This window comes from Jaculus jaculus, chromosome 9 (assembly GCF_020740685.1).
Source record: "Jaculus jaculus isolate mJacJac1 chromosome 9, mJacJac1.mat.Y.cur, whole genome shotgun sequence".
NCBI classification, from domain to species: domain Eukaryota; kingdom Metazoa; phylum Chordata; class Mammalia; order Rodentia; family Dipodidae; genus Jaculus; species Jaculus jaculus.
This window is the reverse complement of record NC_059110.1, coordinates 83,945,835-83,972,611: the sequence shown is the minus strand read 5'-3', so window position 1 is coordinate 83,972,611 and position 26,777 is coordinate 83,945,835. Positions and strand designations below refer to the sequence as shown.

The window sequence follows — 26,777 nt, the reverse complement described above, 5'->3', positions numbered from 1 at the left end:
AAAATATTTAAACCACACATGCACGTGTGTGCACAGTGTTTTACCGTTGAGCTCCATCCCTGGCCCACATCAGCATTACTGCTAACGTTTATTGAGTACTTATATACCAAGCAGCAATCTAGTAGTTGGCCATGTATTCACCTCATTCATATTCACAACATGGGTAAAGTATATCATGTTTTCCTGAGGAAACTGAGGCTTTGTGAGGGGATGTGAAAGTATCACAGGTCATTCAGATAGGGCCAAGATTTGAGCCCAGGGCTGGAGGGATGGCTTAGCCATTAAGGCGTTTGTCTGCAAAGCCAAAGGACTCAGGTCAGGTTCAATTCCCCAGGACCCACGTGGGCCAGATGCACAAGGGGGTACACACATCTGAGTTCTTTGCAGTGGCTGGAGGCTGTGGTGCACCCATTCTCTCTCTCTCCCCCTTTCTCTGTCAAATAAATAAGTAAACTATTAAAAAAAAAAAAGATTTGAGCCCAGTGAGTCTAGCCCCAGAACTAAATGCTTTTAAAACAATATATTTTTGAGGGGGTTGAGGGGATGATTAAAGGCTTTTTTTTTTTTTTTTTTTTTTTTTTTGCAAAACCTACTTCCCTGGGTTCAATTCCCCACTCAGTCACATAAAGCTGAATAAGCATTTGTTTGCAACAGCAAGAACTCTGGCACCCCCCCAAAAAAATAAATAAACATAAAAAATTATTGATAGTTTTCATATATGTATATAATGTATTTTGACCATAATCCCCTCCCATGACCTTCTTTTGTTCCCCTCCCCCATTCCTCTTCTACTGAACCCTTTTTTTTTTTTTTCCCCAACAGTTCTTCTAGTTTATCTTTTTTTTTTTTTATCTTTTTTTTTTTTCTTTCTTTTTTTGAGGTAGGGTTTCACTCTAGCCCAGGCTGACCTGGAATTCACTATGTAGTCTCAGGGTGGCCTTGAACTCAAAACACTCTTCCTACTGAGTGTTGAGATTAAAGGTGTGCACCACCACCTCTGGCTTTTTTTTTTTTTTTTTTTTTTTTTTTTTGCCTCCATGACAAAAAGTTGATGAGCTCATGTTTGTTATGCAGCTCTAATGCAGATAGTGAGAGTTGCTGTGCGGTCATAAGTCCAGCGGCTTCTCCCTGTCCAGACATTTCAGCATTTCAAAGCAGTCCTCCCCTTCCTGTGGCTCCTGCATGCTTCCCACCCGCTCGCCCGCAGTGTCCCCTGAGCCTTGGAGGGCGTAGTAGAGACGGCCCATTGAGTGCTGAGCGCTTGGGTGAGTCTCGAGTGTCCCCACTCGTCACTGCCAGCTGCACCGAGAAACTTCTCTGAGGAAAGGCGACAGCAGCACTCAGCTGTGGACACACTACCGACAGGGCACTTGGGTATCCGTTTTGTCAAACAACAGCTCCAGGGCCTGTGACCTTCCCAGTCGCAGGCTTTTGATTAGGTTTTTCTATTACCATACACGAGTTCCCTCTCACGGAGTGGGCTTCAAATCCAATCTTAGAACAATTCGTCACCTTCACAAAAGACATGCCACCAGTGCATCAGTGTGTGAGAATGAACTCTAAGGATGAACTATGGGAAAGAACTGTAGGAATATGTCTTCCTCTTTTCCTTCCCCTCCTCTTCCTCTTCCTTTTTTTTAAAAAATTTTTTTTTTTTTTTTTGAGGTAGGGTCTTACTCTGGCCCAAGCTGACCTAAAACTCACTCTGTAGCCCCAGGCTAACCTTGGGCTCACAGCTGTCTTCCTACCTCTTCCTCCCAAGTGCTGGGATTAAAGGCGTGTGCTATCACCCCTGGCTATGAGAATATTTCTTTTGACAAATAACTTTTTTTTGGGGGGGGGTCCTTTTGAGGTAGGGTCTGACTCTAGCCCAGGCTGACCTGGAATTCACTGTGTAATCTGAAGGTAGCTTCAAACTCATGGTGATCCTTCTACCTCTGCCTTCCTCCGGAATGCTGGTATTAAAGGCACTCTAGCTCAGGCTGACCTGAAAATCACTCTGTAGTCTCAGGGTGGCCTCGAACTCACGGAGATCCTCCTACCTCTGCCTCCTGAGTGCTGGGATTAAAGGTGTGTGCCACCACACCTGGCGACAAATAACTTTTCTGAGACTGTTGCTGTAAGATGCTTTATCTGCTAAATTCATGACTTATAACTTACCCTGAAGTTAATCTTATAGCCATGTAGTCCTCCCTCTTAAAGCAATGTGACTAGGTTTCCTCTGCCTTGCTGTACCTTTGACCTGGACAGCACAGGTGACCAGTATTGACAAGCAGTGTTCAGAGATAGACTGATGTTAAGCTATGCTCTTTGCCCAATTTCCTCAATGGCCTCGTTAGACTCTTAACCCAGAACAAGTGTGCAGGCGTGGGAAGTGCTGACAGTAGCAGTGAAGACAATACGGCCAGTAATGAACTGCCCAAAGGAATGACAGGCCAGAGACATGCTGAAGACAGCAGGTGGGCTTAGTATAATTTCATTTGTGAATGGAGTGTGTGTGTGTGTGTGTGTGTGTGTGTGTGTGTGTGTGTGTCTGTCTGTCTGTCTGTCTGTCTGTGTCTCTTCTAGATCTCAGAGTCCAGCAGGTCATAGCACTTTTTTTTTCTTTGACAAAGGTTTAAGGATTATCCAAAATCACAAGTTCCTTGCCCTTTGCCTATGCAATGTTCAACTTATTCACATGTCCCTGTTTTGGGGCTTTTCAATAAAAACATAGATGAATACCTATCAGAAAGCTACAGCCACAGAATACCAGAGCACCAGCTATGGCAGATACAGCAGGTTCCCCCTTGGTTCAAATGACCCCCCAGGTCAGTTTGCTTTCCCTTTTCCTGGGCTCTGCTGTAGACGCAGCTAGCCCACTCTTGGATAAACAACTCTTAACGGTTAGCTTCCATCATCTCAACAGACACTTGGGCACTAGTGGACACATCTTGCCTGCCTGGTTGGTTGTATTGCTGCAGGGTCTACCGCTTGTTAAGACCGTTGGTGACTCTTCTCCCTCAGCAGGCTGCGTAGCACTTTCCAGCACTGTGACAGCCAGCCAGGAGGGAGGAGGCTTCCAGCTTAGCTCGAGCTTGATTTCCCTATGACTTGCACGTGAAGCATGTGGTCCCTTCAGCAGTAGGGTCTTATCATCTAGCAGAACCAGATTCCTGAGCATTTTGATACTCCAGTACTGCCCTGGAACAGAGTACTGACCAAAGATCTGATTGATTCTGACCCAGGCTCAACCATGAGCTGTTGGGTCTGGTGCCCGCCCCCTCTTTGAGGATGGAAGTGGTCATGTGGAGGAGGTTTGAGTTAGCATATGGAGCCCTTCCTGGCACAGTTGCTGAACTAGGATGGCACCAGTTTTCCTTCTTGCCTTGTTTGTTTCTCCTAGCAGGTGGCACCATCTGTCACGTGTTGTGCCTATGCATATGCAGCCAAAGCTCCACATAGTGTTTATTGTGTACATGCGTGTACAGATAGCAACACAGTTTACTATGCTAACCATTTTCTACTGATAAACTCTAACATTTTTGAAGGAAGGCATGATATTTCACTTCCTGTCTCTCCACCCCTACCCCACCAGGCTCTTTGATTAGGTTATTTTAGGTTTTTTTTTTTTAAATTATTATTATTATTTCCTTAGATAGGCTCTCACTCTAGCCCAGGCTGACCTGGAATTCACTGTGTAGTCCCAGGCTGGCCTCAAATTCATGGTGATCCTCCTACCTCTGCCTGAGATTAAAGGCGTGCGTCACCGTGCCTGGCCTTGATTAGTCTTTTAAATAAATCCTAACTCTTAGCAAATCCCTGCTGTGCTGCACAGCTTAGCTGGGTCAGCTGCAAATTTGTTAGAAAACTCGCTGTTCTGATATTTAAAGGAATGAAGAATAAATTTTTAATGATTATCTACCCAGCCTTTCTCATGCAATAGCAGGCAGGGTCTCCGAAGGAGGATGAACAGCATGTTTAATGCCTGGTGTCTTTGTTGGTAGGAAGCAGAGGGCTCATGTTATATTTTCTGTGGCATTGGGGATTGAGCCGGAGCCGTGTACGTTCTAGGAAAGTGCCTGATCATTGAGCTGCTTTCCTACCCACTCTGTAATCCAGGAAGGCCTGAACTTGCTTACAATCCTTCTGCCTCAGCCTTGTAAGGAGCTGGCATGACAAGCCTGCACCATAGTTTTCTAAAGTTTATGCTCATGTAACCTTGGAGGAACACATAAGTCCTCTCTGTGAACCAGCTATAAAAATCCAAGGTCAGGGATGGTGGTATACACCTATAACCCCAGCACAAAGATTTCGAGTTCAAGGATAGCTTAGTCTCCACAGAAAGTTTTAGGACAGTCTGGGATACACAATGAGACTACCTCCTCCTAAAAAAAAAAAAAAATCAATGTCATAATTTCTGGTAGTGGTTCTGACCATCCTAATCCAACCCACCTGTATCTTTTTAAAAAAATTGTATTTATTTATTGGACAGAAAAAGAGGGAAAGAGAGAGAATGGGCATGCCAGGGCTTCCAGCCACTGCAAACGAACTCCAATGTTTGTGCCCCCTTGTGCATCTGGCTAACATGGGTCCTGGGGAATCGAACCTCAGTCCTTTGGCTTTGCAGGCAGTGCCTTAACCGCTGAGCCATCCCTCCAGCTGCCCCCCTATATCTTTTTGTTGCCCTCACATGCTACAAAGGAGGGATGGAAGGGGGAGCAGGATACAGTGTCAAAGGAACTATTAGATAAAAGGAGAAGAACCGTGATTTCACTGGCATTTGTAGCAAGTCATTATGCAACTTAAAGAGTATTCTGGGGCTGGAGAGATAGCTTATTGGGTAAGGCACTAGCCTGCGAAGCCTAAGGACCCAGGTTCGATGTCCCAGCACCCACATAAGCCAGATGCACAAAGTGGTGCATACATCTGGAGTTCGTTTGCAGCAGATATGGGCCCTGGCACATCCATTCTCTCTATCTGCCCCCCTTCACATATATTAAAGAGCATTATGTTGCCTCAAGGAAGAAGGAGAAGACTTGATCCTGAAGAAGCCATTTAAACAGCCAAACTTGACTGCTTAGCTGGGCACCTGGTCAAGCCGATGAGCAGTGTTCTCTCCTTGCCCTCCACCCACTCCTCCACCAATTCACCCACCTTTTGTTGAATATGTCACACACCGAGCACCGTGCTTCACCACCAGCTCCATCAGAGTGGAAGACTCAGTCACAGGGCAAATCGCACCTTAGGAGTCATGTTTCAGCAAGGGGAGAGGGAATTTGGTGTGAACTCTGAAGATGAGATAAAGTAGACCGGAGCACTTACCAGATGGTGCTGGCATAACAAAACCAACAGCCGTTGATGTGAATGATAGCAGCTAGTCCTTACATACTGTAGAGTACCACGTGACCATCGAGTCTTTACCACAATCCAGTAAAGAGTAGTTCCTATTATCTACTCCCTTTTTATAGATGAAGAAGTGGTGGGAGAAGCTGGTATCTTCCCTGAGGCCACCAGCTACTGACCAAGCTGACTTAGACCCAGGCATTCTGGCTCCAGAGCCTGTGCTAAATAACCTCCAGGGTATAGATTGCCTTGACATTGGAGGTGGGACAAGGGGAAGTTTTCTCTGGCTGTGCTTTGCTTATGTTTGTTTAGGAAGGGTGGGGACACTCTTAAAGATCTGTTTGTCAGGGCTGCTACAGAAAGGGTGCCTTAGACTGTGGTTGGCAGCGGGTGGAAGGGCAGCGGGAGTTGCCCCTCAGGGGGCACCACCGACCTGGCCAAGGAGTTAGCTGATTCATCCCACATCTGTGTTAGCCTTGGCTTCATCCCACAGATTTGCAGCAGCTGTCGAGAAATAAACAGCTTAGCCCCTCTGTCAAGTGCAAGAACCAATTGTTAGCCTGGGAAGCAGATCCGGGGTCGCGCTCCGGAGCTGGGCCCTCTCAGAAACCACCAGGTTTTGCTCCCCACGGCATCTGCGGGGCTGCCTAATCCCCCGGTGTTTCAGATGGGCCCGGCGCTCTTCTTCACCGGATTCCCATCTCCCTTGAGGCAGTTGCTTCATTGGTTTGCGGATCATTATAAAAGCTTTTCTGGCTAGCATCCCTGGGATGATAGTTCCAACCACAACTTTGGAACCAGAACCAGCTGTCAGGCCCAGGAATGGTAACTTTCAAGTAACTGGATAGCCTGTTCGGTCATCCTTTTTGATTCCTGCCAAGTTGAGCTAATACTGTCTCCTTTTTTGTTTCTTTCTTATGCCATCTCCATTGCCCTGCTTCTGAGTGTTGTGAAAACGAATCATTATCAGCACTTTAGTCTCTAGGCGTTGGGGGTTTTGCTGTGGCACAGTCTGTGGAGGTCCCTGGGCCTTTAGGTAGCGATGGATGAAGGGGTTCATGGAAATACCAGCATAATGAATGTTAGGTGGGTTTTTTTTTTTTTCCCCCTTGGATAGTCTCTGAAGAAAAAGCAAACCTGGATGTAAAAGCCACTTGAGCTTTTCCAACTGCAGCACTGACTGTAAGTCCCATTAAAGAGGTTTGAGCCTGGTGTGGTGGTGCATGCCTTTTGTCCCAGCCCTTGGGAGGCAGAGGTGACTACAGAGTGAATTCCCTGTCAGCCTGAGCTAGAGTGAGACCCTACCTCATGAGTTCAAGGCCACCCTGAGACTACAAAGTGAATTCCAGGTCAGCCTGGGCTAGAGTGAGACCCTACCTCAAAAAACAAAAACAAACAAACAAACAAACAAAGACCTGAATCCAGTAGAATATGGACTCTTGCCTTTCATCTGGTCTCTGAGTTCAAAGGCAGCTGGGTTGGGAAGACCCTGACTCAGCACCTTCTCCTTCCTACGCCCGCCCGGCTGCACCAGATTGTGCTGCGTTTCGTACTTTAGTCATCCAAGCCAGAGGCAAGGAAACCAATAAGGAATTCTTCTCAGAATTAGATGTGCTATCAGGGCTCCTCTAGCAAAATCCATAGTCAATTAAAAACAATTCCAGGCCAGGTGTGGTGGCGCACGCCTTTAATCCCAGTACTCAGGAGGCAGAGTTAGGAGGATCACCATGAGTTTGAGGCCACCCTGAGACTACATAGTCAATTCCATGTCAGCCTGAGCTAGAGTCAGAACATATGTTAAAAAAGAAAAAAAGACTAAGGATGGACCTTAGGGAAAAACTTTTGTCTAGTTTGTATAAGATCCTGTCTTTGATCCCCAGTACCATGATTTTTTTTTTTAAAGAAAATACTCATCTTTGTTTAATTTTTTTTTTTTAAGGATTAGGGAGATGGTTAAGTGATTAAAAGCACTTGCTTGCAAAGCCTACTGGCCCAGGTTCAACTCCCCAGTAAATCCAAATGCATAATGTGGTTGATATATGCCTCTGGAGTGCTTTGTAGGGGAAAGAGGCTCCAGCACACTCAAACTTACTCCTCTCTCTCTCTTTCCTTTCTCTCTTAAATAAATAAAATACTTTAATAATATCTTTATTTATTTGGGAACAGAGAAGAAAAAGAGAGAGAATAAGAATGAATGAGCACGCTAGGGCCTCTAACAAATTAACTGCAGATGCATGTACCACTTTGTGCATCTGGCTTTATGTGGGTACTCAAGAGATCAAACCTAGGCCAGCAGGCTTTGCAAGCAAGCACCTTTAACTGATGAGCCACCTCCCCAGCCTGAGAAAAATATTTTAAAAGCCTAGCCAAGCATAGGAACATGCATCTGTAATCTCAGCTACTTGAAAAGATGAAGCAAGAGGATGTGTTGAGCCCAGGAGTTTACAGCTAGACTAGGCAATTTAACAGCAGCCTGCCCTAAAAATAGATAATAAATATCCAGATGTCCCTTTAAGATCTGAAAATCTAAAAGTGAGAGTGATGGGCCGGGGATGTAGCTTAGTTGGTAGAAGGCCCAGGTTCAAACCCCATCACTGCATAAAACCAGGAATGGTGGCACATAACTGTAATCCCAGCTCTTGGGAGGATCAAAAAAATTTAAGGTTGTTGGTCATGGCGGCGCACACCTTTAATCCCAGCATCTGGGAGGCAGAGGTAGGAGGATCACTGAATTTGAGGCCAACGAGGGACTACATAGTGAATGCTAGATCAGCCTGGGCTACAGTGAGGCCCTACCTTGAAAAACAACAAACCAAAAAAGGCTCTTCTTTGGCCATATAGCCAGTCTGGGTAGGAGGGGATAAAGAAAAGAGAGGGCAGCAAACAGGTAACATAAAATGGGCCCCCAATTTCTCCATGTTGCATAAGGTGCTTGTAGTAAAATACCAATTACTCAGAAGGAAATCCCCATTCTCTTGAGTCGTTTCATTTACAGCCTAATAACTGTGCAATTGATTGATTAACTATAAAATAAAGCTGACAAGAAGAACCTTCTAGTATTTTATTAATTGTTTTCACTTTATTTATTTGAGAGAGTGAGGAAGAGGCAGATAGAGAGGGAGGGAGGGAGGGAGGGAGGGAGGGAGGGAAGGAATGGCTGTGCCATGGTTTCCATCCACTGCAAACAAACTGCAGATGCATGCACTATCTTATGCTTCTGCCATATGTGGGTTCTGGAGAATCGAACCTGGGTTGTTAGGCTTGGCAAGCAAGTGCCTTTACCACTAAGCTATCTCTCCAGCCCCAGAAGAACCTTCTTTTGCAGAGAATGCTGACAAGACAAGGAGGAAATCAGCCTAAGTTAGATTCGAGTATTAATGATGTGTTCCATGTGTATTGTGCTTAAAGAGTTTAGAGTGTCTGCACACATCACCTTCATTCAGTCTTATACTCATCCTGTGACGTGGGGATGACAGTGCTTGGAGTGAGTCATGATCTACCCCAATCTGGTCCCCTGTCACTCACTAACATCTAACAAGGTATAGCACCAGGCTGAACCCTGTCCTTCTAAGGCCTATTTTCTTTTCTTTTTTAAAGTTTTTTTTTTATTTATTTGAGAGGAGAGGAAGTATGGGCATACCAGGGCCTCTCGCTGCTGCAAATGAGCTACAGATGCATGCATGGCCCTTCTGGCTTTATGTGAGTGCTGGAGGATCAAACCCAGGCAGGCAGGCTTTGCAAGCAAGCACATTTAACCACCAAGCCATATCCTCAGGTCCCTATTTCTTCCCCCACACGACCATGTTTCCTCTTCAGATGGTATTTTACAAAGGACGAGGAAGTTCCGATGCTGAAATGTAGGGTTCTGGGGGTAGCCCAGTGGCAGAGCTTTTGCTTGGCATGCATGAGGCCCTCGTGAATATTCCCTTCTTAGAGATGCTTTTTGTGTGTGGTTAGCTTTCAGCCCTGAGTTTTTCAGATATTACCACCTGCAAGCAAAGGCTGACCTGCACTCGGACGCTCAGGACTGGAGTAGCTACCCTGGGGTTTCCACCCACTCATCGCTGCTCTGTCTCGGGTTAGAGGCAAATGCTGACTGTGTTAGGGGAGATGTGAATGGCAGGAATGAAGGTGGAGCAATATTAGAGACCTCCTTGTTGAGTCAAAGTCAAGATCGACACTGAAATGAGCTAAGACAAAGAGGTCTTTCTTTATCTGCGGCCCACAGACCCCCTGTGAACAGGCAGGTCCCGCTAGCGGGCCTCGTGGGAGTTGTGAGCTCCGTGAAATTGCACACAAACTTTTTGTGCATGTGTATTTTTCTCTGGTGGAAAAGCAGATAGATGGCCTTTCTCCTCAAAAGTGACACCCAGATGATTAGGAAGCCACTGTTTTCAGGGGCCTTTTGGGAAACCTTTGGTAGACTTGAAGTGTCACCCACTGTAAGGCAGAGTGGGTCAGTCCTTAAGCTCACACTTCTGTCATGTCTAGCCAGCATGAGAAAGGCCTCAGCGCAGGTCAAGATGATGTTTCAAACTGACGGATCACTTTCCACTCAGGTACTGAAACTGAGGGGGTCAGAGTGATCATTCCTGGGCCCTCCATGCTTTTTCAAGCTGAGCAACTTTAATCTACAGTCTGAGCAAGCCACAAACAGTTCACTCATGAATAAGTTCCTAAATCACTGTCATGTGAAATTAGCCTGTGATGGATTGGTCTATGAAAGATCCACTTTTCCACCTCTACTGTGAGTATAGAAGCAAACCTTTTTTCACTAAGCCAGTGGGGCTGTCCTTGGAAACAGAGAACCAGGGATAAATGGGTGAAAGAGGGCTGGAGAGATGCCACGGCAGTTAAGGCACTTGCCTGCAAAGCCAGTGAATGGGGTTTGAGTCCCCCACACCCACATAAAGCTAGAGGCATAAAGTGCTGCATGTATCTGGAGTTTGTTTGCAGTGACTAGAGGCCCTTGTATGCCCATTCTCTCTCTGTTTGTGCTTTCAACTAACTAAATAAATAAAAATTTTAAAAATGGGTGAAAGATAAGTTGAGACATGCTATCTTCCTTAAACTATAGGTGGAAGGATGAAGCCCCTGTGGGTAGAAGGGAAGGTGAAGGCTACAGGAGTCAGGACTTCTTAGCTCTTCCAAGAGGATTCTGAGAGAAGGCCTCATCCATACTGATTTGGAGTAGGGCAGGAAAAGCTCTTAAAATGTTTTGTCTACATCAAGTCTTCCTCATCCAGCAGGAGAGCAGCACCTTCTCAGAGCATTTAGGGTCCAGGCTGTCTCTGTACCAAAACCTACCACTACCACTATCTCTGTTTAGTATTGTTGGTAGATTTGGTTTGATTTTAAATGTGTCTTTTGTTTTTGTTTTGTGTACTAAAGATCAAGCATAGGTCTTATACATGCTAAGCACATACCCACTGACCTACACCCCTATCCTTGTTTCTTTAAAAATGTATAACCAAGGGGCCATAGATATAGCTCAGTTGGTAGAGCTCTTGCCTATCTTGTGCAAGGCCTGGGTTCAGTCCCTAACACTGCTTTTAAAAAATGAGTGTGTGAGGCTAGAGAGATGGCTTAGTGGTTAAGGCACTTGCCTGCGAAGCCTAAGGACCCATGTTCAACTCTCCAGATCCCACATAAGCCAGACGCACAAAAGTGAGACAAGCGCAAGGTTGCGCATGCCCACTAGGTGGCGTAAGCCTCTAGAGTTCCATTTCAGTGGCTGAGGCCCTCGCACACTAATTCTCTCTCTCTCAACTAAAAAAAAAATTTTTTTAATGAGTGTGTGAGGGGAAAAAATGAAGCTGGGTGTGATGACACATGCCTTTAATCCCAGCACTCGGGAGGCAGAAGTTGGAGGATTACAGTGAGTTCGAGGCCACCCTGAGACTACATAGTAAATTCTAGGTCAGCTTAAGCTAGAGTGAGACCCTACCTTGAAACAAAACAAAACAAAAAGCTGTTTGAAGGCTGAGGTAAGAAGATCAGCATGAGTTCAGAGGCAGCCTGAGCTACAGTGTGAGATCCTGCCTCAACACACACACACACACACACACACACACACACACACACACACACACACTCCCTCTCTCTCTCTCTCTCTCTCTCTCTCTCTCTCTCTCTATCTATCTCTCTCTCTCTACTTGCCATAAGATTTAAACATCAGCTCTTTATGCTTCCTTTTGTTGTTTGCTTTATTTTGCTTGTTTTTTGAAACATAATTTCACATATCTCATGCTGGCTTTGAACTCACTGTGTAGCCAGGCTGGCCAATCTTGGACTCTTGATCCTCCTGCTTCCTCCTACCAAGTGCTAGAATTACCAGTGTGTGTCACACACCAGGCCTCTAACTTCCCATTTGGAACTGGGATCTCTTTAGGGACTTTGTTCTTACATTTTCCCCTTCTCTTCAATCTTGTTTAGCTAGAATATCGCAGTTGGGGTATGTTATTATGTCTTTTAAAAATAGCCTTATTTTGACCTCATTAGATGTTTTTCTGCTGTCTCTTTGTTCCTTCATCTTTTCATTCTTCTTGAGGTGATCTGTGTTGACAAGAGAATTCATATTTGTGTGGGTTGTAGGTCCACTTTAGCAGAAGTGTGCCTCATTCCTCACACTGACCCCATCAGCATGAAGGCTGGCATGTTGGACCCATTTGACTGCCCTCTTCTCTCCTTCTGCCCTGCCTTACCCAGCATGCAGTCCTCTGGGTCTGAGGTCTCTGGTTCTGACCTGGGGTCTCATCCTCAGCCATGACTTCTCTTTAGATGGTCTTGTCCAGGCCCATCACTTTAAGCATCCAGTCACCAGTAGTCCCTGATGTATGCCTTAAACCCTTCCTCTCCTTAGAGTAGGGATTTGCAAATCCAGGTGCCTAATGGAACTCGCTACTTGCATACACCATAGACACCTCAAGATTGACCCGTCCAGGGCTGTAGAGATGGCTTAGCAGTTGAGGCACTTGGCTGCGAAGCCTAAGGATCCAGGTTCGATTACCCAGTACCTATGTAAGCCAGTTGTACAAGATGGCACATGTGTCTGAAGTTTGTTTGCAATGGCTAGAGGCCCTGGCATGCACATTCTCTCTCTGTCTCTTTCTCTTTCAAATAAATAAATAGGGCTGGAGAGGGCTTAGCAGTTAAGCGCTTGTCTGTAAACCTAAGGGCCCCAGTTTGAGGCTCCATTCCCCAGGACCCACATTAGCCAGATTCACAAGGGGTCGCACATGTCTGGAGTTTGTTTGCAGTGGCTGGAGGCCCTGGCATGCCCATTCTCTCTCTCTGCCTCTTTCTCTCTCTGTCTGTTGCTCTCAAATAAATAAATAAACATGAACAAATAAATAAATATATTTATTTTGAAAAGATTGACCTATCCAAGCTGGACTTGTTGCTGTCAAATGAGCTCCTTTGTTCCTCATCTTGGTTAATGAGACCCCCCCCCCCCACACACACACGCACACACACACACACATACACACACTCTTGATCAAGTCCCTGTATCACTCAGCTTTCTGTTACTGGAACAAAATACCTGAGACTATCAAAAGATAAAGAGAAAAGAAAGGCTTGGGGTTTGGGGAGATGGCTCAGTGGGTAATGTGCCTGCATGCAGGCATGAGGCCTGAGTTCTAATCCCTGGTGCCCACATAAAAGCCAGACATGGTGATGTATACTTGTGATCCCAGTGCTGGGAAGGCAGGAACGGGAGGATCATTGGTGTTGGCTGACTGGTTTAGCCGAACTGGTGAGCTCTGGTGCAGTAGGAGACCCTGTCTCAAAAAACAAGGTGAAGAGTGATTGAGGAAGATACCTGACGTTGACCCTCTGCTTTCATATGCACGCGTATACCATACACAGGTATTTTTAAACAATGTGTTCATTTTTAAAAAATTAACTTATTTGCAAGCAAAGAAAGAGAGGGAGAATGGGCATGCCAAGGCCTCCTACCATTGCAAACAAACTCCAGACAGGTGTCACTTTGTGTATCTGGCTTTACTTAGGTACTGGGGAATTGAGTAACTACTGAGTTGTCTCTCCAGCCCCAAGTTTATTATTTAAATTTTATTTATTTATTAAGTTATTTATTTATGAGACAGAGTGTAAGAATGGGCACACCAGGGCCTCCTGCCACTGCAAATGGGCTCCAGATGTATGCACCATTTTGTGCATCTGGCTTTTGTAAGTAATGGGGTATCAAACCTGGGTCCTTGGGTTTTGCAGGCTACTGCCTTAACCACTGAGCCATCTCTCCAGCCCCCCCCCCCATTTATTTTTTTTTCTAATTAAAAAATAAAGGTAAGCCGGGTGTGGTGGTGCACACCTTTAATCCCATCGGAGAGGGAGGTAGAGGTAGGAGGATCACCACGAGTTCGAGGCCATCCTGAGACTACATAGTGGATTCCAGGTCAGCCTGAGCTAGACTGAAACCCTACCTCGAAAAATAAGAAAAGAAAAGAAAGGTATATTAGAGCTCACCATCTGAGTACTTTCAGAGTGAGTTCATGGTCTCTTGGTCTCACTGCATGTGGGCCTGTGGCAAGAAAGTCCATCACTTTGAAGAATGGCTGGTAAAGCACGTTTACCTCATGGCAGCTGGGAAGCAACAGCCAAGCTGGCAAGGGGCTGGGGTCTAACATCCCCTTTAAAAGCACCCCCCTCCCAGTGACATAACTTTCTCCTGCTTGGTGTCACCTTCTAAAGGATCTACCACCTCCCAGGAACTTCATGCTGGGGACACATGGTTCCTCTGGGGGCATTCAAGATCCCTACGCCATAGCCTACCCTGAGTCTCTCTCTTCCCTCCCGTGTACTGTGTCCCCTATGTGGGGGCTTGTCCTTAAAATAGTTCTGTCCTTGCTGTGTTGCTGCCACGGTGCCCTGTCCTGACTTCTCCTCTCCTGCCTGGTCTATATGTAGTGGCTCCTCTGATTGATCAGCTGCCATTCACTTGCCCTTCTGGGCTGTTGGCTCCTCCACAGTAACCGTGGTGACCTTTCACAGTATGAATCAGGTTACGTTACTGCCCGCTTACATCTCACTGCCCCGTTGCGCTTAGGATGAAGTCATCTATTTTACTCCAGTCTACAGGGGCTGAAAGGACCAGGCCCCCGTGAGCGCTGCGCTCTGACATTGTCACTCTCTCACTGGCTCCCTGACTGCATCTGTCTCCTGCCTTTGCGCAGGTCCCTGCCAACATGCCCGGGGCTTGCCTCACCGTATGATTGAAGTCTGTTTCCCTTGGAAAGGGCTCGGTGGTGGTGTGATGGTCAGCGCTCTGGACTCTGAGGTCTGTTCTTCCAGCTCGTGTCTTCAGATGCACCTCAGTGTCTTTCTCTAAAATGTGGCCTTTCCCCTAACTGTGCCTGTGTGCCCCCTGCCCTGTTTTCTGCACGCTTCTTACAAACTTCTCAAGTTAGTTTTTCTGGGTTTTGTTCTTGTTTATTGGCTTTCTCCCGTGAGAGCCACCAGGGAGCAGCTGCATCTGCTCGCTCTTTCCTGTGCCTCCTGTGACTTGGCAAGGCCTGGCACAAAGCAGGGGCTCAGTCAGTATCTGCACAGTGAATGTCAGCACTTGCCAGTCATAGAACATACTAGGGGATCCATGCGCGATCAATAGCACAGCTCCCAAACATCAGTGAGGGAAAGATAAGCAACAGAAATAAGGTGCGTCTTTTCCTATGAAAATGGAAAAACTCATGTCAGTGATAGGTTGCCAAGGAAACTGGGAAATCTCTTCTCTCTTTTGCCAGTGGTGGAAATGGAAAATGGTCTAAGATTCCCTATGTGGTGAATCATGTGTGACTTTTTTCATGTTGACTTTTGTGGTTTTCTGTGTTTCCTAAGTTTTTCCAATGATTCCTTTTTCCCCCTCAAGAATCACTTAAAGTGGGTTGGAGAAGTGGCTCAGCAGTTAAAGAAGCTTGCTTGCAAAGCCTACTGGTCCAGGTTCGATTCCTTAGTGTCCATGTAAAGCCAGATGCCCAAGTGACACTTGGGTTGGGAGTTCGTGTGCAACAGCAAGAGGCCCTGGAGTGCCCAGAGAGTCAGCCCCCGCCCTCTCTCTCTGTAAATAAATAGAAAAATTTTAAGTCCCAATTCTCTTAATCTTCCGCTTTCTTTTTTTAAGTGTCCTGGGTAGACTTTTATGCTGCACAAGGGTCTCGTTTGCCTCTTAAGAGTGTTTCAGGCCAGGCCAGTTGTGAGGGTGCACATACCAGAAGTTGCTGAGGAGGCTGAAGCAGGAGGGTCAGGAGTTCAAGGCTGCCCTGCTCTATACTCTCTGGGTTGGGGAGATGGCTCAGCAGTTCAAGGCGCTTGCTTGCAAGCTGGGCGTGGTGGCACCTGCCTTTAGTCCTAGTGCTCTGGAGCCTGAAGTAGGAGTGAGTTTGAGGTCAGCCTGAGCTACAATAAAAAACCCTGCCTCGAACCCCCTCTCCCCACATAAAGAGACGCTTTGACACTGACGCACACACTAATCCCAGTTCTGACAGCCGACTTTGAGGCAGCCTGGGTTACATAGTGAGTTCCAGGGCAACCTCAGGCACATGGTGAAACCCGGTCAGGAAACAACACAGGGAAGTTTCGTCTAGGCCCCAGATCAGGTTTCTCTAGAGTGATGCAATACTAATCGTTGCAAATACCTGCTCATAGACAATCTTGTTCAAAGACTATGAGTCCACTGGACATGTGTGAGTGGGGAGCACTCAGGCAGGGCCACCCACCACCCTTCCTGTCAAGACATGAACCTCCATAGGCCGGGAAGCCTCACATTTCTTGGCAGGTGCTCTGCTTAGAGTTGAATCAAAGGCTCTCAGAGCCAAATCCGTGCATGCCTTCCCCTCTGCTGTGCGAAGCACCTTCTGAGGCCTGTTGCCCTTGGTCACAGCCCTGTCCCGTCATGCCAGCGGCCAGCCTCCCTGCCTGGACCCCTAGGTCCTCTAGAAGGGAGGCTCGTGGCTCTCATGCCAATCCCCTTTGTTTCTTACTGCCTGGGGCTGTGTTGCCAGCCCAGTGTTCTCTTTGCGTTATTGGTCTTGGGGCTTGGCAATAACGATTCAGAGCACCCATTGGCCTATCAAAAGGATGTTCATACCTGGCAGTGGGCAAACAAGAAGGGTGGTGTATACCTGGCATCTTGCCCAGAGCTGTGACAGTCCCAGGTTGGTTGATCGATCCTTCCTTCCTTCCTTCCTTCCTTCCTTCCTTCCTTCCTTCCTTCCTTCCTTCCTTCCTTCCTTCCTTCCTTTCATTTTCTTTGGTTTTTTGAGTTCGAGGTAGAGTCTTACTCTAGCTCAGCCTGACCTGGAATTCACCATGTAGTCTCAGGGTGGCCTCGAACTCACTGCGATCCTCCTACCTCTGCCTCCTGAGTGCTGGGTTTAAAGGCGTGCACCACCACGCCCGGCCTTTCCTTATTTTTTTATTCCAAGGTTCTGTTTTGTTCTACACCTTGGGCCTATGACAGATGGCACTGCCAACCCCCAATAGTTTTATCAATAATCCAAAAACTATTTGGCATGGTACCAAGGGCTTAAGGGTTGGGGGAGGCTGGGGATGTCACTGCCCTGTGTTTGACAAGTCAAGTGGCACACATATAGAGCAATGGTGATATTCCAAGCACAGGCAAGGTGAAGTGGGGAGGAGGGCACACTCACTACTTGCTCTTACTGGGAAACATCCCTTGTGCTGTGGCACTAAGGGGACATAGGCAGAGTGGTAGACTGGAGCAACTGGCTGCTGGTAGGTAGAGAGCATTCCTTCCTTCCTCAGCCACCTGGCTTAGGTCTGATTGTGTTCCAGAAATGCCAATTTTTCTTCCTGATGGTCTTCAGAGAGTGCGCCATGGGGACACATAGGAATAGACATTAAGGGCGGTCCTCTCTCAGCCTCTGTCGCCACTTGAGCTTGCACTGTACAGACCACAGGGGCATGTAGGGTTGTAACTAGCCTGTCCCTGCTGTCCCATGGTTCTTCCTTGAGCAACTTATTCCTGTGTTTACACTGTGGTACTTTCCTATTGCATTCCCCTTGGGCCCCAAAGGGCCCCAGAGAACTCTGCGATGAATTTAGTTTAGATTTAACCACCTTCTTTTCCTTTTCTTCTTACAGCTTAAACTTTGGAACAAATACAGAATTTCCAACATTCCGTCGCTAATATTCCTAGATGCCACCACTGGGAAGGTTGTGTGCAGGAATGGGCTCCTGGTGATCCGCGACGACCCAGAAGGTAAGGCCCAGGCATGCCTACCCTTTCCTACTGCCCGCCTCCCCCCACCTCTGCCCTGACCTCCTGCTACAGCGGGTCTAAAGAAATATCTGTAAGTGGGTTGACGTGGCTAGAGAATGCTGTCTTGATGAAATTATTGTATTCTCCAGGCCCTGGTTAAGATTTTTAAAGGGATTGGAATGTCCCTCCTGGGGGCTTTCATTCAGGGGCCAAAGCAGATGGGATCTGGAGAAGGAAGTTCAGCTTTGAGGGCTGAAGAGGCTATTGAGAACCAGATACTGACCTCTAGGACTGTTTCAATGGCAGCTGTCACCCTCATAACAAGAGGTCTACTGAGTGAGGCTCTTTCCTCTTTAAAAGTGTAGACTGGAATATCCCTTATCTGAACTGCTTGGGAGCCAGACAGAGTCTCACTGTATTGCCCAAGCGAGCCTGGACCTTGTATGTATGTAACTCAGGCTGCTCTCTGAACTTGTGACCCTCTTGCCTCATCCTTGTGAGTGCTGAGGATTACAGGCGTGTATCACCATGCCTGGCAGGAAATTGGGAACTCTGTGTGTGTGTAAGTATATTTTTGCGTTTGTGTGTGTATGACATATTGTACATACATGTGTGTGCAGGTGCAAGTGCCCCATGCACATGTTCAGAGGCCAGAGGAAAACGACCTTTTTTTTTTTTTTTTTTTAAGTTTTTCAAGGTAGGGTCTTGCTCTAGCCCAGGCTAACCTGAAATTTACTATGTAGTCTCCGGCTGGCCTGGAACTCACAATGAACCTCCTACCTCAGCTGAGTACTGGGATTAAAGATGTTCGCCACTACACCTAGCCCAGAAGAGACTGTCTAATGTCCTCCTCTTCATTTTCCTGTGCTGTTTCTTTTCTTGTTTCTTTTATTTGGTTTTTCGAGGTAGAATCTCACTCTAGCCCAATCTGACCTGGAATTCACTGCATAGCCATAGGGTAGCCTTGAACTCATGGCAGTCCTCCTACCTCTGCCTTCTGAGTGCTGGGATTAAAAGTGTGCACCACTCGGGGCTGGAGAGATGGCTTAGCAATTAAAGCGCTTGCCTGCAAAGCCAAAGGACACAGGTTCAATTCCCCACATAACCAGATGCACAAAGGGGCGCATGCATCTGGAGTTCATCTGCAGTGGCTAGAAGCCCTGGGACACCTATTCTCTATCTTCTCTCTCTCTCTCCTTGCAAATGAATAAATAAATGAAATTAAAAAAAAATTAAGTGTGTAACACCATGCCCAGCTTTATTTATTTATTTATTTACTTACTTACTTACTTACTTCGGGGAGAGAGAGAGAGGTGGTGGGGGCAAAGGGAGACTGTGAGTGTGCTAGGGCCTCTAGCCCCTGCAAAGGAAATCCAGACACATGTGTCATCTTATACACCTGGCTTTACATGGGTACTGGGCAATTGAGTCCAGGTACTTAGGCTTTGCAGGCGAGCACCTTAACCACTGAGCCATCTCTCCAGCCCTCTTTATTAAAATTTTTTTTAATTTACTTTATTTTTTAAATATATTTATTTATTTAACAGAGAAAGAGAGACAGAGAGTATATGGGCACATCAGGGCCTCCTGCCAGTGCACACTAACTCCAGACACCAGACACATATACCACTTTGTGCATCTGGCTTTATGTGGTACAGGGAATTTGAACCCAAGCCATCAGGCTTTGCAAGCAAATGCTTTTAACTGCCGAAGCATCACCCCAACCCCTCTGTGTTGTTTCTTATGACAAAGTCTCTCACTGAACCTGAAGCGGCTGTTCTTCCCCCATCAGATGGCCGCCCAACAAGTCTCAGGGATGCTCTGCTCTCCACCCCACAGGGACGGATGACAGGCGTGTGTGACCACACGTCCTGGGTACCAGTGGTCAAATTCAGACCCCTGTGCTCACATAGCAAGCACTCTTGTCTGCTAAGCCATCTCCCTAATCCAAATCTGAAACTTTGTAAGCACTAGTATAATTCTCAAAAGGTTTGGGGAGCTGGAGTGATTAAAGTGGTTAAAGGCACTTGCTTGCAAAGCCTAATGACCTAGGTTTGATTCCCCAGCACCCATGTGAAGGCCAGATGCACAAAGTGGCATGTGCATCTGGGGTTCGTTTGCAGTGGCAGGAGGCCCTTGTGTGTTGGTGTGACATACCCCCGCCACTCTCTCAAATAAAAAATAAATAAATAGCATATTTATTTATTGTTTTTTTGTTTGTTTGTTTTGTTTTTTGAGGTAGGATCTTAATCGAGCCCAGGCTGACCTGGAATTTACTATGTAGTCTCGGGTTGGCCTCAAACTCATGGCAGTCCTCCTACCTCTGCCTCCTGACTGCTGGGATTAAAGGCATGCACCACCATGCCTGACTTTTAAAATATTTTTTAAATATTTTATTTTTATTTATTTATTTATTTGACACGGGTCAAAGAGAGAGAATGGGCATGCCAGGGTCTCCAGCCACTGCAAACAAACTCCAGACGCATGCGCCCCCTTGTGCATCTGGCTAACATGTGTCCTGGGGAATCGAACCTGGGTCCTTTGGCTGTACAGGCAAATACCTTAACTGCTAAGCCATCCCTTCAGCCCTAAAATATTTTTACTTATTTATTTATTTGAGAAAGAGTGAGAATGGGCATGCCAGGACCTCTGGCCACTGCAAACCAACTTCAGATGCATGTGCCACCTTGTGCATCTGGCTTACATGGGTACTAGGGAAATGAACCTGGGTCCTTAAGCTTCACAGACAAGTACCTTAACTGCTAAGCCATCTCTCCAGCCTAAAATATTTTTTAAAAGGATTTAGATTTCAGATTTGGACGTTAGAGATGTTCTGTCTATATCACCCAACAAAATCAGTCTTTCTCGCCAGTTGTAGTGGCACATGCCTTTAATCTCAGCACTAGGCAGAGGTAGGAGGATCACCCTGAGTTTGAGGCCACTCTGAGACTACATACTACATAGTGATTTCCAGGTCAGCCTAGGCTGGAGTGAAACCCTACCTTGGGGAAAAAAATCAGTCTTTCTCTTTTCCCTCCCTCCCTTCTTTTCTTTTCTTTCCTTTTTTTTTTGGTTTTTCAAGGTAGGGTCTCACTCTAATCCAGTCTGACCTGGAATTAACTCTGTAGTCTCAGGGTGGCCTCAAACTCATGGCGATCCTCCTACCTCTGCCTCCCAAGTGCTGGGATTAAAGGCGTGCTCCTCTTCTTCTCCTCCTCCCCCTCCCCCTCCTCCTCCCCCTCCCCCTCCTCCTCCCCCTCCCCCTCCCATCCCCCTCCCCCCTCCTCCTCCTTCTCCCTCCTCCTCCTCCCTTCTCCCTCCTCCTCCTCCCTTCTCCCTCCTCCTCCCTTCTCCCTCCTCCTCCTCCTTCCTTCTCCTCCTCCTCCTCCTCCCTTCTCCCTCCTCCTCCTTCTCCCTTCTCCCTCCTTCTCCTTCTTCTTCTTTTAAGAGAGAAAGAGAGAGAGAGAAAGAGAATTAATTGGCACACCAAGACCTCAGCTACTGCAATAGGACTCCAGACACTTACACCACATAGTGGGCATATGTGACCTTCTGCTTGTATCACCTTTGTGCATCTGGCTTACGTGGGATCTAGAGAGTTGAACGTGGGTCCTTAGGCTTTGCAGGAAACTGCCTTAACTGCTAAGCTATCTCTCCAGCCCTCTTTCCTCCCTCCCTCCCTGCCTCCCTCCCTTCCTCCCTCCTCCCTTCCTCCCTTCCCTTTTCTTCCAAGGTAGGGTCGCACTTTAACGCAGGCTGACCTGGAACTCACTCTATAGTTCCAGGCTGGCCTGGGACTCCTAGCAATGCTCCTACCTCTCTTTACTATACTCCTGGCCCTTGAGGGCACTTCCTTGCTTGGTACTGCTGAAAGCTGAAGTCGCTCAGGCCTTGGTCTGCTAACTGCTGGCAATGGCTGTGCACTGGACAGGCTGCTCAGAGCACCTGCCACTGACGTCTGCTCCTTTCTCTCTGCACTGGAGTGACAGGCATTGCACACTGTCCCTTTCCTGGCTTACTGATCCAATGAGGATGCAGCCCAGGTCACAGATTTTTACAGTAAAAAATTTCCCTAGAGCTAAGTGTGATGACTTATGCTTGCAATCCTGGGAGGCTAAGACAGGAGGATTCTGAATTTGGAGAGAGCCTGGGCTACATACCGAGATTCTACCTCAAAAAATCAAATCAAAGAAAAAGAAGAAGGGGCTGGAGAGATGGCTTAGCGGTTAAGCGCTTGCCTGTGAAGCCTAAGGACCCCAGTTCGAGGCTCGGTTCCCCAGGTCCCACGTTAGCCAGATGCACAAGGGGGCGCACACGTCTGGAGTTCGTTTGCAGAGGCTGGAAGCCCTGGCGCGCCCATTCTCTCTCTCTCCCTCTGTCTTTCTCTCTGTGTCTGTCGCTCTCAAATAAATAAAATTAAAAAAAAGAAGAAGAAGAAAAAGCCAGGCACGGTGGTGCCTTCAATCCCAGCACTCAGGAGGCAGAGCTAGGAGGATCGCTGTATGAGGCCAGTTTGAGACTGCAGAGTGAATTCCAGGGTCAGCCTAGGCTAGAGTGAGACCCACCGTGAAAAAAAAAAATTAATAAAAATTAAAATCATCAAACAACTGGGCTCATTCCTTTAATCCTAACACTCAGGAGGCTGTGGTACGATTGCCATGGATTTAAGGGCACCCTGGGCTATAGAGCTGACTTCTAGGTCAACCTGGGCTAAAGTGAGACCCTGCCTCAAAAAACAACAGAAAAAAAAATTCCCCTGTGTAGAAAAGCTTCCCTCTGTAAAAACCAGGGCAGGGCTGGAGAGATGGCTCAGCAGTTAAGTGTGCTTCCTGCACAGGCATGAGGGCCTGAAGAGGCCTGAGACCACCCGAGCTTGAATATCCAGATCTCACATAAAAGAGCTGGGCGTGGTTATGCATGCATCTGACTCCAGTCCTGTGGTGGAGTGGAAACTGGAGAATCGCTGGAGTTTGCAAACTGCAGGCTTTTCAAACTACAAGCTCACAGAGTCAGGAAGAGCCTCTGCAAAGAAAAACAGGCAGGTGAATAATGGAATGGGAGAGGCAGTTTTCTCCTCTGGCCGCCAAAGGTGAGCTCATGGGGCACCACAGGCAAGCGCACACAGGGCGCTGCATCGGCAATACATGTGCATTTGCCACACACCACACCACACATGCTAGACGCGTGCCAAAAAAAGGGGAGGACACAGAGGACCCAAGTTGTTACCTTCTCCGATTTAATTAACACACACGCGTGCACATGTGTGTACACGCAGACACATGCGCACTTACTCTGAAGATTGCTGGCATCATAGATGTCCCAATCCTCCCCTTCAGAGAGTTTTATATATTCTGGTTTCTGGGTGGGCTTGGCCACCTGCATTTTTAACTGGCCTGCGCTCCTCCCTTCCATCCCAGGCCCCTTGGGCAATTTTGAGGCAGTGGGCCGTGGACCACCCTGTGAGAAAATAATGTAGTGCTCAACTGAGAGCTTGCTAGTTGCTCTTCCTTCTAGGAGCTGGGGTGTTATCAGTGTTGGGTTTGGAGCTGGATAGATTTTACTCTTTCCTCTGATTAGAATTCAATGCTCTTTAGGTTACCTAGGCCCCATCCCGGGCTGTTCGCATCAGAATCTCTGGGAGTGTGGCCCAGAAGCGTCATATTTTAAAATGCCCCAGTGGATTCTTATGTGCAGAGTTCAGACCTGCGGAGCTGTCAGGGTAGTATTAAATCACTTTCCTGGGAGTACCTGAGGCAGGGGCTCTAAGACTTGGCCCATCATCATAGTGATCAGGGGTGTCTGTCCTAGCTTGTCCTGTCCTGTCCTGTCCTTCTGGAGTAAACCTTCTGATCCTCCAGGCTTGGGAAGCACTGCCCAGTGGGTATTAGGGCTCTGCCATGGACAGGTTCTCCTTCTGTTTCTGTGTTAGCTGCAGAGCCTATGGCTGTGTTAACAAATGCTGTTTTTTTTTTTTTAATTTTTATTTATTTATTTGAGAGAGAGAAAGAAGCAGAGAGAAGAGGGATAATGGGCTTGCCAGGGAATCCAGATGCTGCAAACAAACTCCAAACACATACGCTACCTTGTGCATCTGCCTTACGTGGCTCCTGGGGGATAGAACCTGGGTCCTTTGGCTTTGCAGGCAAATGCCTTAACTGCTAAGCCATCTCTCCAGCCCAACAAATACTGTTTCATGATAAAGTTGACCACAGCTCTATGGACTCCTGGCTATCAGGCCTTGGAGAAGAGCCTTAATGTTCTTGCCATTTGTTATTCGTTTCAGGGCTGGAGTTCCCTTGGGGTCCTAAGCCTTTCCAGGAAGTCATTGCGGGGCCCTTGCTTAGAAATAATGGGCAGTCACTGGAAAGCAGCAGCCTGGAGGGGTCACACGTGGGAGTCTATTTCTCCGCACACTGGGTGAGTATGTGGTCCCTCCTTTGTCCGGACAGAAGGAGGTGGCACTGGCATCTTTGAACCTAGATGTGATTGGCTTCTTGCAGTGTGACAGTTCTGGCAGAAGTTCTCTGCCTTGTCTTTTCATGCAGTATTGGCATGCAATAAACGCCTACTGTTAGGAATGATAACAGCAGCAGAAAGTGACTTCTCCCAGCTCACCCTGATGAGCTAAGGGTCCCTATGGAGGCTGTTCTCACTGCTGCATGCTACACATCCTATGGGCTGGTTGGGACCTGTGCCAGATGCTTGCCATGAAGAGAGGCAAACTTGCTTCCTCCTGTCTCTTGGGTGAAGTGGATTGTGCTGACCCAGTCGTACCTGAACGGCGCTCACCTGGCCCCGCTGGCAAGCAGCTGGACGTGGAGAGGCGCGTCACGAGGCGGGGCCCTTCTCCTCTCTTTCAGTGTCCGCCCTGCCGAAGCCTCACCCGGGTGCTGGTGGAGTCCTACCGGAAGATCAAGGAAGCGGGCCAGAAATTTGAGATCATCTTTGTTAGTGCAGACAGGTACTGTGTGCCCTTGAGGTGGCAGTGCCACATCCCCTTCCTACACATGGCAAACACCCATATTCTTAACCGCCACTTCTTCCTTATCATGGGCCATGAATGTAGGAGTTGGGGTAAACAAATCTGGAGTTATTGGCAGAAAGGCCAATACATTTCACAATTATTAATTTAATTGTTTGAAGAGAGCTGAGAAAAACCTCTTCTTGCTACAAACACCGGGCACACCCCGATCCAGGCCTGGGTCATTTGGAATCAGAATGCATTTTCTCATTTGTTCAGCCTTCTCGTTTGTGAGAAAAATATATATAATGTAATATTATATATGTGTATATATTGTGGAAGGATAGAAATGAGCCAGAGACTAACAGTATAACATCTGTCTTGGATGGGTATTATCATCAGTTTCCTGTGCTTCCGTCCCTCTCTCTGGCCGCCCTCATCAGTGAGCACAGTCAGCTTAGGACGCCAGCCCTGATCCCAGCTGAACACCAGGTGCTTCTGCCTCCTGAAGTCCTGGTCACAGAGGCTCCCTGACAGAACACACAGAAAGGCCTTTTGCTCACATAGCCCTGGCATTGTACTGTCCTGTGCTCAGTGTATTGGCCTGCAGTCCCACCCCGGAGCTCCCTATCTCAGCGCAAGTAAGTGGGGGCAAGCCTGAACACACATTAGGGGGAACTCCCATCTTGAAAGTTTTAAACAGCATTGTCTTTGTTTTAAGTATTTTATTTTTATTTATTATTATTAATTTTTTTGGTGGGAGGAGAGAGAATGGGCACACCAGGGTCTCTAGCCATAGCAAATGAACTCTAGACACATGTGCAACTGGCTTACTTGGGTACTAGGGAATCAAACGTGCATTCTTAGGCTTCATAGGCTTCTTTTCTTTTCTTTTTTCAAGGTAGGGTCTCACTCTAACCCTGCTGACTTTGAACTCACTCTAGTCCCAGGCTGGCCTCGAACTCACAGCAGTCCTCTGATCTCTGCCTCCCAAGTGCTGGGATTAAAGGAATGTGCCTTCACACCTAGCTTTGAAGTATACTTTCTTTTAAAAATATTTTTATTTATTTATGTGAGAGAAAGAGGCAGAGAGTGAGAGAATGGGCCTGCCAGGGCCTCCAGCTGCTATAAATGAACTCCAGTTGCATGAGCTACCTTGTGCATCTGGCTTACATGGGTCCTGGGGAATTAAACCTGGTATAATCAGAGTGTTTTGTTTGGCTTTGTTTTGCTTTTTTTTTTGTCTGTTGTTTTTCAAGGTAAGGTCTCACTTTAGCCCAGGCTGACCTGAAATTCACTATGTAGTCTCAGGGTAGCCTCAAATTCACAGCAATCCCCCTACTTCTGCCTCCCAAGTGCAGGGATTAAAGGTGTGTGCCACCATGCTCAGCTTCTTTGTTTATTTTTATTTTTATTTTTTTTGGTTTTTGTTTTTTTTTTTGGTTTTTCGAGGTAGGGTCTCACTCTGGCTCAGGCTGACCTGGAATTCACTATGTAGTCTCAGGGTGGCTTCGAACTCATGGCAATCCTCCTACCTCTGCCTCCCGAGTGCTGGGATTAAAGGCGGGTGCCACCATGCCCGGCTTTTCTTTGTTTTTTTGAGAGGGAGGGGGAGAATTGGAACTCCAGGGCCTCCAGCCACAGCAATTGAACCCCAGACCTGTGTACCACCTTGTATGCATGTGTGACCTGGTGTATTTGTGTCACCTTGTGCGTCTGGCTTATGTGGAATGTAGAGAGTCCAACATGGATCCTTAGGCTTCTCCAGCAAGCACTCTTAATTGCTAAGCCATCTCTGTAGCCCTGAAATATATACATCCATAATAATTTGTATCCATTTTAGGTATCCCTGACACCTCTGCCCGTGTCATGATTGTCCATAGTCAAGACATAGAACATTTCCAGCTCTCAGAAGGTTTTCTTGTGTCCCTTCAGGATCATTCCCCATACCCCAAACCCTAGTCCAGTGTGCTTCCTTCCACTTGGCTACATTGGACTTTCCTAGTGTTTCTTGCACATGCAGTCGTAAGTAAGTGTATGCTTGGTTTGAAAAGTGTGACCCTGTACACATCAGGACTCTATGCTAATTAGAAATGTCCCAGGAAATGTGATTGTTATGTACAAATAAGTAAGCTAGAAAAGTCAGATGGTGTTTGTGCTGAAAATGAGAAGTGAGTAGGCATATATTTGTGGGATGAGGGCATGGAGGATGTGGACATGGCCTGGCCATCATTTTAGATGGAGATCCGCCTG

General features: G+C 47.1%; 1 protein-coding gene across 1 annotated transcript in view; it reads left to right on the top strand.

The window, feature by feature from the left end:
- The window catches only part of Nxn (nucleoredoxin), a 195,890-nt gene that overhangs the window by 142,771 nt on the left and 26,342 nt on the right, over positions 1-26,777 (top strand). Inside the window, exons 2-4 of the mRNA XM_045159188.1 lie at positions 17,446-17,563; positions 23,847-23,980; positions 24,424-24,524. Of these exons, the coding sequence (XP_045015123.1) occupies positions 17,446-17,563; positions 23,847-23,980; positions 24,424-24,524 (353 nt within the window). The remainder of the gene's footprint in view (positions 1-17,445; positions 17,564-23,846; positions 23,981-24,423; positions 24,525-26,777) is intronic.